General features: G+C 41.2%; 1 protein-coding gene across 4 annotated transcripts in view; it reads left to right on the plus strand.

Moving 5' to 3' along the window:
• Positions 1-13,357, plus strand: part of SYNJ2 (synaptojanin 2) — a 68,666-nt gene that overhangs the window by 50,118 nt on the left and 5,191 nt on the right. For all 4 annotated transcript variants that reach the window (XM_057406615.1, XM_057406626.1, XM_057406637.1 and 1 more), the window contains 9 exons: positions 573-731; positions 953-1,109; positions 3,127-3,244; positions 5,267-5,485; positions 6,721-6,799; positions 7,978-8,146; positions 8,533-8,685; positions 11,291-11,425; positions 12,843-12,955. In XM_057406615.1, coding sequence (XP_057262598.1) covers positions 573-731; positions 953-1,109; positions 3,127-3,244; positions 5,267-5,485; positions 6,721-6,799; positions 7,978-8,146; positions 8,533-8,685; positions 11,291-11,425; positions 12,843-12,955 — 1,302 coding nt within the window. The remainder of the gene's footprint in view (positions 1-572; positions 732-952; positions 1,110-3,126; positions 3,245-5,266; positions 5,486-6,720; positions 6,800-7,977; positions 8,147-8,532; positions 8,686-11,290; positions 11,426-12,842; positions 12,956-13,357) is intronic.

A 13,357-nucleotide genomic window follows, 5' to 3' on the forward strand; every position in this document is an offset into this window, starting at 1 on the left:
CTTAAAGGAAAGGAAGGAGGAAGAAGGAAAAAAAAACCAGAAAGACTGGTTAGAGGATGGGATGTAAAATTTAGAACTGGAGTGAATTTTCATTGACGTTTTATTTCAATATATTTACCAAACTACAACAGGCACATAAGATCAAATTTGGAGCTTGTTCTTACTCAGAGCCTATGTCATTGAATATTCCTTGGTAGCAGAAGCACATTTTGTGCTATATTTAGAATATGTAAACATATGTGGGTGAAATGTGTTAGGGAAACAAGCGTATGTTTTTAATATTCATGATAGCCAAATTGTGAATATAAAGCAGGGATCCTGGCTTAGACATACCTTCAGGAAACAGGGGTCAGAGCCTGAAACTCTTGTTTACAAATTCAGCTCAGCTGGATGCAAAAGACAGTGAAGGAACTGTTCCATTTTAGCACAAGGTGGATTTTAACAAATAGAATGTGGCAAGTAGGTCCAGTATTTAGTAATTCAGAGAAACTGGGTTCTACATTTCAGTGCATTTAAAATGTGTTTTCATTAATGTGATTTAACATTAACAGTATTCTGTACCTCCAAACTAGGGGCAGAGCATGTTCTCACATGACTATGTCTTCTGGTGTGGTGATTTTAACTATCGCATCGATCTGACATATGAGGAAGTGTTTTATTTTCTCAAACGTCAAGATTGGAAGACACTTTTGGAATTTGATCAACTACAACAGCAAAAATCCAGTGGAAAAGTAAGGCAGTGTGTCTCCTTTCCTTGAATACCTGTATTTTGGTTTGGTCTGGTTCCTTGAGAGAGTAAAAAAGTTGCATTTTCAGACCCTTGTTTGTGGTACATGAAAGTACTAATTTGTTTAAAAATCAGAATGTTGTTTGTTTGCAAGGAAGCAGATGCATGACAATGGCACCTACCTCATCTGTGATTTGATCAAAGAGATGGTATTTGTCTTCATAGATTTTTAAAGACTTCCATGAAGGGACTATTAATTTTGGACCAACATATAAATACGACGTTGGCTCAGAGGCTTATGATACAAGTGATAAGTGCAGAACCCCAGCCTGGACTGACAGAGTGCTTTGGTGGAGAAAGAAACTGCCTTTTGAAAAAACAGGTGCGTAAGATCCTTCCTCCTCCTTTATCTGAAAGTTGTTTTAGATTTCATCCAGAATCCACATAAGGGTGAATGGTGAGGAAGTGAGTTACTGAGTTCTGGACATAAGGGAATTTAATCTAGTGTATGGTGAAGAAGTGAGTTAGTGAGTTCTGGGCTGTCGGTTGTCTTTAGATGTGTCCTGTAGGCTTTGTCAAATTGCGGTAGCTTTACTCTAGCAGATATTCTTTCAGCTTCACTGGAATAACTTGTAGGGCTAGAAAGAGCCATTTCTTCATGTGAACAAAGGGCTCATGCTAGAGAATTAAAAGGTGCTGGGAGTTCTCTCGGGAACGGAAAATAATCCAGCTATAGCAATCTAGAAATTATTCTGGTTTTTTTTCAACAGAATCGTTAGTCCACGTAAAGTTCCCATGTTCTAATGGCTAGGTTGTTGCCACTGTTGTCCTCAGCAGATGTATAAGCACTTTTCTGTAATTTCTTCTGCCATAGTAATTCTTAGGAATATTTTTGCTAGCTTCTGGAATCGGGGGTGATTCCATTAATTAGTGTTTGTAAAGTACTTTCTGATCATGAGTGGCCAGCACAGCAGAAGGGCTCTTTTCACTTGTTATTCATGAGTTACACGAACAAAATAAAAAATATTTCTTTGTGTGTCCAGGGACAGTTTTCATAACCGTTCTTTCAGTCTGTAGGTACATCCCCTGGTGTGTATAAAATCTGAACAAAATCAGATTTAAAGTGTAATTGCTGGAGAAGTAGTTTAGTTTGTGCCTGCAGATTTGCTTTTTCACATGCCTGGGAACTACTGCTTGGAATCCAGCTCATACCATGAGTACACTGATGGTAAAAGGTAAAAAGCAAAACTAGCGCATTCAAAGAGTATGTGTCAGTGTGATACAGAGTTATATGCTCTTATTAAAGGAATGAAAAATAATGTAAAATGAGGAGCTTAAACCATTGAAGGAGATGTAATCTGGGAAAGAAAAACTGTGTGAGATACAATAAGGAAGTTAAAAAAGCCCTCTTGTGCTGGCTGTTTTCAGTTTAGGAGAAGGAAGACCTTTCAGCATATTCCTTATTTTGCATAGCAAATCTTGCCTCTGGCAAGAATTTAGTTGATGGAGTACACACAGAATGTAGGACCTATCTAGCCAAAGCAGGTTCCTGTCTTTAGAGCTTGTAGGCCTCCCACAGCTAGCTCACATAGGTATATACCTGACCCCTTGTCTGTTCATCCACCTTCCCACCCCTTCAAAGCTTTTCTAATTATTTCACTACCAGAGTTCCTCTCCTTTACTGCTAGTGCCAAGGCTTTTCTGCCTCTTGGCTCCGGTTCTTTTGCCTTTCTTTTGCTGTTACAGGCTAGAGGATTATTTGCCTTCTGAGAAGAAAGTGTACCCACAGTACAAGTGTTTAGGCATGAACATGATATTCCATATTAACTCATTTTCAACTCCAGAGAAAAGAAATGGAGTTGTCCATTAGCCTAAACAGTGACCTAGAACCTTCCTGTTATTCACAGCAGTATAATACTCTGGCATAATGTCTAGAGCACTTTGTCACCTTCATGCATTGCAAAAGAAGTATTCAGAGGTTAGATTTGCATAGGTTTGCTTTCTCCCATATCTTGCGCATTATTTCTCCAATCCCTGTGTATTCAGATTTACAGCGTGTTTTTCAGGTACAGTGTCTGTTTGTATGCTCCATAATGGGGCAGGAGCCAAAATCCTAGCATGACAATGTCAACCCAGATTGTACAGGCAGTTGACTGGGTGACATTCAAGCTAAACATTTTACAGGTGTCTTTTTCTAGTGATCAGCTGTCTCTGTTGCACTCCCTGTCCTTTCTGTATTTTTGCCCCAGTCCCTAGCTGGTAAATATTTCAGGATACAAGAACAAAAATACCCCACCTCCTACTACTACGGTCTGTAAAGTGCATCCTAATAGAATAACTCTTAACTGTTAGTACAGCTAGTTTTGAGTGAGTTTTAAATCATGTTTTGTGCTGCACAGCTGGAGAGATCAATCTTCTAGACAGTGATCTGAATGCTGAAACTAAAGTCAGGCACACCTGGACACCTGGAGCCTTGATGTACTATGGGAGAGCCGAGCTTCAAGCATCTGACCACAGGTAAAGTCCTAAGCAAATAATGAAAGAAAGGCACTAGGTAGAATGTGTCATATTGAATTATGAAGCATTCATAATGTCATAATTGTTGTATTATGGTTGTAATACATACATTGTTGTAACAGGAATTACACTCTTATTCTGCGTTTATTATCCATTTGGAGGTTTTTTTTTCCCCTCATGGTATGTTTTATACCAGGGGGAAAGTATCTATGGTCTTGTGTAGACTTCTGCTGCACTGTGATGTCAGCAAGGATTGGATAAGCTGTAGCAACAGATAGAGAAAGCTGAGGGCTTTCTGTTGCTTGGTTTTGGAAAGCTCCAATAGCAAAACAAGCTGCTCTGATGGGCTTCCGCTCAGCTTGCCATGGCAGAGGACGAGGCTGGGACAGTGTGGCCTGAAGAGATGTAAGCCATATGCACAGGGCTAGGCATGACCATTTCAGAGTAGTGAAGTGTTGGGCTTCTGGGCTACCCTTAGAAATGGAGATGGGAGAAGCAGTTAAAAATAAAGACCAGTGCCCCTGGTTGGTCCATATCATTAACTTGTCTTTAGGGATATGAATGACCTTTGTTAAACTTGTTCACTGCTTCACTTCCCTCAAACAAATTCTGTAATAAATTTACACCCTGAAAAGTCCCTTGGATTTGGAATAATCTTTGTCTCACCCTTTGCATGCCCTATGGAAGTGCTACAGTATTTTTCCTCGTAGCAGCGCTCAGTGACCCACAGTAGCTGGCTCTGTGCTTCTCACAGTGCTTCTGCATGCAAGAGCTGTTCTTTATTCCTCCAGCAATGCAAGAACGTGGCTCTTGCAATCAATTTCTCTGTGTCAAGGCTTTGACATTGCTGTCTTCCACAAAGCACAATGGAACTGCTGCACTCATTATAAAGGACCCTGAGGATGCAATTGGTGAAACATGACTGTTGTACATCATTGGTTTTCTATTTCAGCAAACTTGACTGCAGAAACTGTTTTTTAATTACAGTCAGCAGGTTTGCTTTCCCAAGGTTTGTGCTGGAAAAAGGGCTTGTGACATATGGAAATGGATTATGATTCACAGTGCATGTAGAAATACTTAACTATTTCTATGCTTCCCCCCCCTTTAGTATGTCTTTTGGGCTCTGCTGTTGTTGCTTTCACATGTTCTGGTAATGCATATTTTTAATCTAGAGCAAGTAGGAGGCAGCAATTCCACTTGCTGCTCTCTGTGTATGTGCAGGTGGCAATCTGAGAATGTGGATTGCATCCACTGAGATGGAAGCTTTACTCTTTCAGAGAGCTTTCTCAGTTTTATTTAGATCTAACACACAGAGAGGTGATTTGTAAAAAGGCTGAAGAAGTAAGTTTGCAATGTTGGCTGCTTATAATGTGATGGATTGACATATGTTTGCTACATAACCAGATTATACACTTAGAGTACTTTGTCCTGTTTTTGGAAGAAGGCATCTTTATGTGGCCTTGTCTAAGAGAAAATAATATATTGCCTTCCTTATCTATAGATGTTTGGGAACACAATTGTTTGATAATGAGTGAAATATCAGGTTTGCCAGAAGTGCTACACACAACTGTTATTTGAATTCCTTTACAGTCCTTACTGTTACATTCAGCTAATTCAGGACTGGTAAATATATTTAACAGTGCTCAAGGCACGATTCCGCTGCAGGAAAAATGAAACAACCCACCGGACTCTGAATTTCTGGGTTGTATTGCCAACCACAGTGCTCTTTTGCAGTGAGACCTTAAGTAATCTGTTCCGCTTCTCTTTCTGAGGAGGTCATACATAATGATCACTTCCTTCTAAGGCATAGCAGGCTTAATTAAACATCTGCGATGAGATGTAACGTCATGGAGTTAATGGTCATAGTTGTATAGAGTTTAAAAAATACACTGTTTGTCCTTCATACAATTAAGTGCTTACTTGTCCTGCTGCTTGATACTGATTTTAATTTTATATAAGCATTTCCTGTTGAGTGATATTGATCTTAATTTTAAATAAGCATTTCTCCTTTGTTTTATATAGGCCAGTGTTAGCTATTGTAGAAGTGGAAGTTCAGGAAGTTAATCAAGCTGCCCGTGAGAGTGTTTTCCAGGAAGTGTCATCTTTCCAGGGACCACTGGATGCCACAGTAGTGGTAAATCTGCTATCACCAACACCAGAAGAGAAGAATGAATTTCCTGAGGACTTGCGTACAGAGCTTATGCAAATGTTTGAGAATTATGGCACTATTGTTCTGGTCAGGTAAGTTTGGGATCTGAAATGGCATGTCAGCTATTCAAGAACATAGGCTAGAAATTCCCTTTTTGTCCTGACAGATTCTAATTTTTTATTAGAAAGCAATATGCTGCATTCCTTTCCTGCATGCTGAATTCCTCATTAGAAATTGAATACAAGTGTTTTGAATACTTTTTACCTCTCATCAACCTGTTAAAGAAATAGTCTAACAGTTCTGTCAGCTGAGTGGAGGAGAATTTTATCTGGTACAGCACCATAAAGCAGAGGCCTTGATGTGAATCATCGCCTTTACATGCAGGCCTCATTTCTATGCATTGCCTCTGTTGGCAGGGTCCTGCCTCACTTCCTCTGAGGAAGTGCTGCTCTCTTCCAGCACTGTCATGCTCACTAAGATTTCCTAGCTTGCTCACCTTTCTTTTGGGAGTCATTTTGGTTGGTTGTTAATAGTACAGCTTCTTGAAGTTCCATCACCTACTGAATTTGAGAGGTAGAGTGCAATGTGATACCTTCTGGCAGAGCAGTTTAATTTCATTCTGTACAGGGCTCCAGCATGTACAGCTCCTGTACAAGGCTGTGAGACTTCTGTTTTGAGAAATAAAGGCAAAAGATCTGGTAGTTGACCTCGGAAACAAGACCAGAAACTTGTTTGTATTATATTAGACCTGTTTATTAAGGGAGAAAACAGATGACCTCTTGTATGGTCTTATGAAGTACGAAATATAAGTTGAGGGTTTAAAAGCAACCCTGCAGGAACAGTAGCATCACCTTGCTTGTGAAGAAGTGGAGCAAGAAAAGGGTATGCTTTGGTGGTTTAGTTTTGGTTTTAATTTCCTCACACCTTGAGAGTATACCAATTTTGGGGAACATCACATGTCCTCTGAGGTGAGGACCTATGACATACATGAGGGGTATGGAGAGCTATGGAAGTTAGTACAGAGAGAGGGCAGATATCAGTCTTGGTCAGACCTGTCAACAGCTGCTGAAATGTTTGTACTTTTGCTTCTTGGGCAGGCAGTCCAGTCAAGGGCAGGGTGCTGGGGTCACACAATGCAGGGTGGGGGAGAGGAAGAGCTGAACTGGGATTCATAGATCATGTTACTCCCCCCAAAATAGTGTTGTGAGGAAAATACAACTAAAACCAGATATATAGCTATACAAAGCTATCATGCTTGCCTTTAAGGCTTTTTATTCAGTGGTGAAGTAAAATGCATTGGTTTTTCTCCTCTACCCTTTTTTCCTAGGATCAGTGGAGGCCAAATGCTGGTGACATTTGCAGACAGCAAGTCAGCTCTTCGTGTTATGGATATAGATGGTGTCAAAGTAAGACTCTCTCAAACCTTTAATAGGAATTTCATAACAAATTTCTCAAAATTGGTTGCTTAGAATAAGACAGTTGAGTTTCTATCTGTATCAAGTAGCATTATTTTAAAGAAACTTAGTGCTCACAAAGTCTTTAGCTTTCACAGCTGCTGAGGCTTTTAATGCAGTATTTCAGTTTTGGAGGGCAGGAGGTGACTTTTCTTGGAGATCCTAAGGAGGCCTTAGGATTTGGCCTTTGGTACCAGTGCAGAATATATGGACTTGGCTGTTGCTCTGGCACTTGAAGCAGTTCTCCTGAGATAATATGTGACTTCATGCTGTTGCCAAAGCATCCTCATGATTGTGGTTTGGAGACTTTTCATTACTCTTAAGTGTATCAGATAAACTCTTTCTAGCAAGCTGGAACAACATGATTCATTGGCCTCCATGGCAAACTAAGCATTAGCAGTAGGCATTTACCTTCCCATCCCCTGCTCTTCCTTTCTACACACATGCTCTACAGTTCATCAGTCCCCTCATTTATGCTGATAAAACTGTGGGGCTGCACTGTAAACTTAACACTCAAGTAACAGTACAAGCCAAAATGCAGTTGCATGTGTGCAGTGTCTAAAGGTGCTGGGAACCTGACTCAGGAACTTTCCATATTAATTTTGTTTCAAAGCTGCTGGCTTGAATACATCTCACCCCAAATGTCATGAAGCAACACATATAAGCAGTTGCAGTCTTAACCTGTTTAATAGTATACTTTCCATATACATCAACCATCATATTCGGGATTATCTGAGCAGAGAATCTCCTTACAGGTGGCAGCAAGTAGCAAATTCCTGTGTATTTTAAAGCTACTGACTCAAAAATGGAAGCCTCCACATTATTACTATGACAGTATTGTTCTGATGATATTGGATGCTTCATCAATTTCCCAAGTATTTCCCAAATGTAGCAGCAGTACTTTTGAGCTGTGAAGCTAATTTTCTTTCAAGAATATTGTTACAGCCTGAACACTTGGTTGGGGGTGTAGGAAGAGTGCTTCCTTTTCATTTAGCTTCCTAAATGAAGCTAGTTGCATCAGTTTCTGAAACAGTTGTACAACAGACTGGCAGCACTTGCTTATTCTCTTCAGGTGTTCTCATTTTGTGAAGCTGCTTGGCAAAGGGGAAACAGTTCTTTCTTTGCATTAGGTTAGAGGCAGAACAGTGAAGATCCGGCCCAAGACTAAGGACTGGCTAAAGGGCCTTCAGGAGGAAATTGCTCGAAAACGGGACAGCATTGCACCCGTATCTCCCACGGCAAACTCCTTTCTTCTGGAAGAAAATTTTGACTTCTCAAGTTTGGACTATGACTCGGAAGGTGAGCAGAAGGATTCTAAGTGAAATTGTGGGAAATTGGTTTGCTGACTTTGATTGCATAGAGAAAGTACTGTAGGAGTGTCAGTTATATCTTAATCTGGAATGAAGCCACAATACTTAAAAAGAGGATCGTAACTAAGGCCATGACCTGCCTTGTGCCTGGATAGAGAACTGTTGCTGAGATTGTCCTATCAATTTAGTGTTACAATATGTGGTAGCAAATCTAAGTTATGGTACAGTTGTCTGTATAGAAACAAGCTGTAATAAAACACATGGGTTACACAAGAAGCTTGCCCAACCTATATATTAAATGCATTGACTAATAGTAGAGAGAGACCGAGAATACATTTCCTCGCTAATTCTTTCTTACTTAATATTTTAATTCAGGTGATATAGTGGAGGATGAAGATGACTATTTAGATGATACTTTGTGTCAACATCTAGTAGATAACACAGCAGAAGATATGCCTGAGAGCTCTCGACAATTTGCATCCACACCTCTTTCAAACAAATCTGGACCCAACCCACAGCTCTATAAAGGTAGAGTATCTACCTTCCTTAAAGTAAGACCTGAAAGTTTCTCCTTTTGTCTGTATTTCCCTGTTCATTTCGATTTTCATTGTAGGTCCTCCAAAGATGAGGATCATCTTTTTGGTACATGCTCACGCTCAACCTCTCCTTTGAGTTCGTGACAGTAGCTGAGGTCCTCAGGCATAACAGCAACACAAATAATAAAGCTTACATCCTCCTTCTCTGTAGCCAAGGCAAGGCAAGAATGCTGAGAAATGCTGGTTTCCTTTTATAGTTAGGAGAAATTAAGTCTTTCTATCCAGTGCATGTTGTTTGGCACCAGAGTATACCACAAAAAAATGTCTGTTATTTTCTTATTAGTGAAAGACTGAGCAAAATCAAACCAAAGGAATCCTGTAGATTCAGTGATGGGCTTGGCTCTGTCCTTTGAGCAATAGCTGTGGCAGTGCAGTCAGGTGTAAGCTGGGAAGTACAGGAGTGGTTTTGTTCTAACAGCATACTTCAAGGAGGCCTAAAGTTTCTTCTTTGTTCCCATTTTATTTGAAGAAGTTGAGGTTCACACAGCAGGTATATTCATTCGTTTAGTGCTTCATAAATTTGTTACCTTTTTTCCTGGTCACCTGGCTTGTTTGTATGTTAATGGGAACTGACTCAATAAGGAGAAGATAAAGCTGTAAAGAGAATACTGTTAAAAACTGCAGCAAGAACCAGTCAAACCAGTGGAGGTCTTACAGTGGGATGTGATCAGGTCATGCTTTGGTGATCAAGCATTGACAGGCTGGGTCATGCACTGAACACTTTATTGTGACAGCAAGTGGTTCAGTAGCTGTCATTCTGTGCTCTCTCAGAAGTGCTTTGTCTTCTGACATACAAGTGAAAACTTTAATACTTTCAACGGCTGAGTCAGAAGTAAGAGTTCAAAAAGATTAAATTAAATTCCTAACTTTACACAGATTTTCCAAACAATCAGAGTGATATACAACTTTTTTGTCCACCTTGAGTCATGCTGAGTGCAGTCTGGCCAGACCCAGAAACCTAGCCCTGGGTCAAGAAGTAATCTGTCATTATTAAATACTGTGAAGCCAATCACTTTGTACTGTAGGATGACTTGCCCTCCAAACACCTCTGGCCTACTGTGTGATGATTCATTAAGCTACAGAGAACTGCAGTGATTCTTTTCACCCCCAATAACTCTTTCCCACAAAAAGTATCACAAAGTAAACGGAGATTAGATAGTTTGAAGGAGGTCAAGGTGCTGTCACACAGCTCAAAATATTATATATTCAATCCATCGTGAAAGTCTCTGCAATTTCAGATGTGTCCATGAGCTTCCAATTCTGGCTGAGTAACTCCCAATAGAAGGTATGATGATTGTATAGCTGATGTTAGACACAGATGGAAACCAGTGATGGGCAGAACAGTGTGTATGTATGTTTCTGAGGTCAAAGAAGGGCACAGCCTCACAAAACTGATGTCACTGGAAGCCGTAGCTTAAAACCAGCAGCCTTTTAGGGGGATAGAGTGGTGATGGCTGTTTTTTGTCTGTGTTCAGTGTTACTACCAGAATTTCAAGCCATGCTTTTAGGGGCCTGCATGACTCCTTGCATCCTACTGATGAATGTGTATTTGCAGCTTAGAAGTATAGAAAATGCAAAGAGAAGGGGGAGGGAAGGTTGGGCAGATCACAGACTGTCTCTGTGGCTACCATCCACTGCTGAGTGGGAGATGGGAACTGTGAGGCAGCTCAGTATTCCCTGCAGAGCACAGCCTTCTGAAAAACAAGAACTTGTGTAAAAATGCCTCAAGTATGACAGACTGCTGCTACACAGCTCCTTCCACATCCTCTCCAAGCCACAGGGACAAAATTAAACCCAGTGAATTTTGGAGCCCTAAAGAACAGAGCTGCATGGCTGGGTAGCCATGGCAGGGTAAGAGAACTGAATTGAAAGTCCTCAATATAGCAGAGGGGTAGACAAAAGCAATCACTGCTTCTTACTTCTTGAGCTGTCAGAGAGGCTTAGGCAGGAGGAAAGACTGAAATTACCTAGTCATGTAAGATGCAGCCAGGGGTTACCAGACTGAGGCAGTTGTACTCTGCAAAACAGAGACGTAACATGTGAGCCGTTCAGATTTCTCACTGGCATAAAACAGTTCTCCTGAGCACATAAAGTTGTCTACTCTTCAAAGGGAAATTCCTGTGTTCAGGAAGGAAGAACAAGGGATTGGCCGTGATTAACTAGCCTCCTTGTGGCTGTCATGACAAAGTTTGAATGTGAACAGGTTGCTACCAGTTCTTGCTGTGAAAAGCTCAGAACCTAGTACGGTGACTAATAACACTGAAATCAGATGCAGGCAGTCTTTGTGTTGATATAAACAGTTAATAAATGCTGCAAAAGGGGAGAGAGAAAAGTGTCTGACAAAAGCGTACATGTTTCTTGGAGTGGGAGCAGGAAGACATTTAGTGAAAGCAAAACAAGATGAAAGGAGCCGCAGCATGTTGCTGAGATACCTGGTTGAGGCTTGCCATTCATAATTCCCTCTCTCCTGACCATCCGAATTTGGTGCATCTCACCCAGCAGGTATCTAATACAGATTCTTCCTAAAATTTTCCTAGATGATTCAGACGTGGCCAATCTGAAGCGGGAGCTGGAGGTGGGTGAGGAATGCCATCGCCGGCCTCCAAGCAGGTCTCTGTCCATTCCTACCAGGCCTTGGCCACTTCAGCCACCACAGAGGCCTCCCCCTCCAGGTGAGTTTAACTTTCTTTAACCTTATGTTGGCACAACTGAACAGTTTTGCTGCCAATTGTAGGTGACAAAGAAAGTAATACCTTGTTCTGAAATGTGAGCCTGTTGAGGTATTTACATTTGCTTCCCAGTCTGTTTCAGCCTGACTGTGGCTGCAGTCAGTGGGAGAAGTTTGTCCTTAAGGTGACAGATTCTCCACAAACAAATGCCTTTAGTGAGGATGGAATGGCCCATGTGTTCCATACTAACTCAGATTAGTGAGTTAACCAGCCACTTTGTGGCAATAAAAATAAATATCAGTGTTCATGCCTGTTGACTTTCAATGTCACTGAGTGTTTTCTTACTGTTTCTTTGTTTCTGACTTGATTGTAATTTTCCTGTTAAAAAGCTTTGAGAAAATATGTGTTCTGGACAGTTTTTGTCCTTTCCTGTTTTGCAAGCAGTTCTTGATTCTGTGTTTATGAGAAACAAATGCAACATGGATTATAATTCTCAGTGAGGCACAAAGGGGAAGTCATGCTCTTCACCTAAGCTTTACCCACCTGAGATGCCATCAGTGCTATGCTGCTCCTGGTTTTATGGCTACTTCTGGGTAAATGCTGATTGGTAGATCAGCATAATCATCTTCACCTTCTGTAGGACACAAGCTATCACATTTTTCTTGCAGCCCTAAAGTCTCTCTTCTGTGTATATTTTTCAGTCTTAACAGTTCTGTCAGACTTGCTACTGAAAGATGAGTTATTTGGGATTGTTCACATTCATTTCTAAGTCTTGTTGCACAGAAGTGACAGCTCTGGTATCTGTATTTCTGTGCCTGGAACTTCTGGGGAGATTCCAATTGGACACAGGAAATTTTTTCACAAATGGAACAATCAGCCATTGGAATACTCTCCCCAGGGAAATGGTGGATTCCCCAGTGCTGGACACTTTAACGATTCAGCTGGACAAGGTGCTGGGACATCGAGTCTAGGTCATGCTTGCCTAGAAAGGTTGGACCAAATAATCCTTTAAGTCCCTTCCAACCTGGTGTTCTGTGATTGTGTGTTAATGCTCAGCTGAGGTTATTAAATGAATTAAATGAAAGCAAGACTACCTAGGAAATCGCTTCCTGAAGCAGTTCCAGATTTCAGCATTTCATTCTGTTTTGATAACTTTTTTCAGCTTAGATTAGACCAGTAATAATTCAGCCCATCACTCCTAGATTAAAGTGTCTGGCCTTTGACAGGCAGAGGAACTCAAAGTCCGCAGTATCCTATGGGAACACCTTACCCAATGTCTGTCCCTGGAGGAGCAGGGAGGGTGATAGCATCATTTTTTACTTACCACAAACAATTTCAAAGCACATTGCTATTGCTCCATTGCAGATAAAATGTTGGACCAGTTCTTGAATGTAAAAAGCCATTTTTATTCCTCTTTCAGCTGGAACACCAAGCAAAAAGCCCCCCTCAGATGGTTCCCTCTCTCCAGAAAGCCACTCCTCCTGTTCCATCCTGGCAATGGCAAAGCTGCTACCTGGAGCCCCTCAGCAGCCAGTGAGTCCTGCCACTCAGTGTGGCCACTTAGTGTTGTCCTGATCACCCCCATCCATGTGGACACAGTAGCCACTGAACACCACGTACATGGCTGAAAGTGGGTAAATTTAGGTTAGATATTAGGAAACAATTCCTCACTGTAAGAGTGGTGTGGCATTGGAACAGGTTGTCCAGAAAGGTTGTGAATGGTTCCATCTCTGGAAGTGTTCAAGGCCAGGTTGGATGGGGCTTTGAGCAACCTGGTCTAGTGGAAGATGTCCCTGCCCATGGCAGGAGGGTTGGAACTGAATGATCTTTAAGGTCCCTTCCAGCCCAAACCATTCTATGATTCCGTGACACACCTCCCATACAAAGAAGGCAGTCTGTCACATGCCTGAGCTGGCAATGCCGAGATGAACTTCT

The sequence above is a fragment of the Pezoporus wallicus genome, unplaced genomic scaffold, assembly GCF_028554395.1.
Source record: "Pezoporus wallicus isolate ANWC-B61680 ecotype Strahan unplaced genomic scaffold, APGP_CSIRO_Pwel_v1 contig_3817, whole genome shotgun sequence".
Classification (NCBI taxonomy): Eukaryota; Metazoa; Chordata; class Aves; order Psittaciformes; family Psittacidae; genus Pezoporus; species Pezoporus wallicus.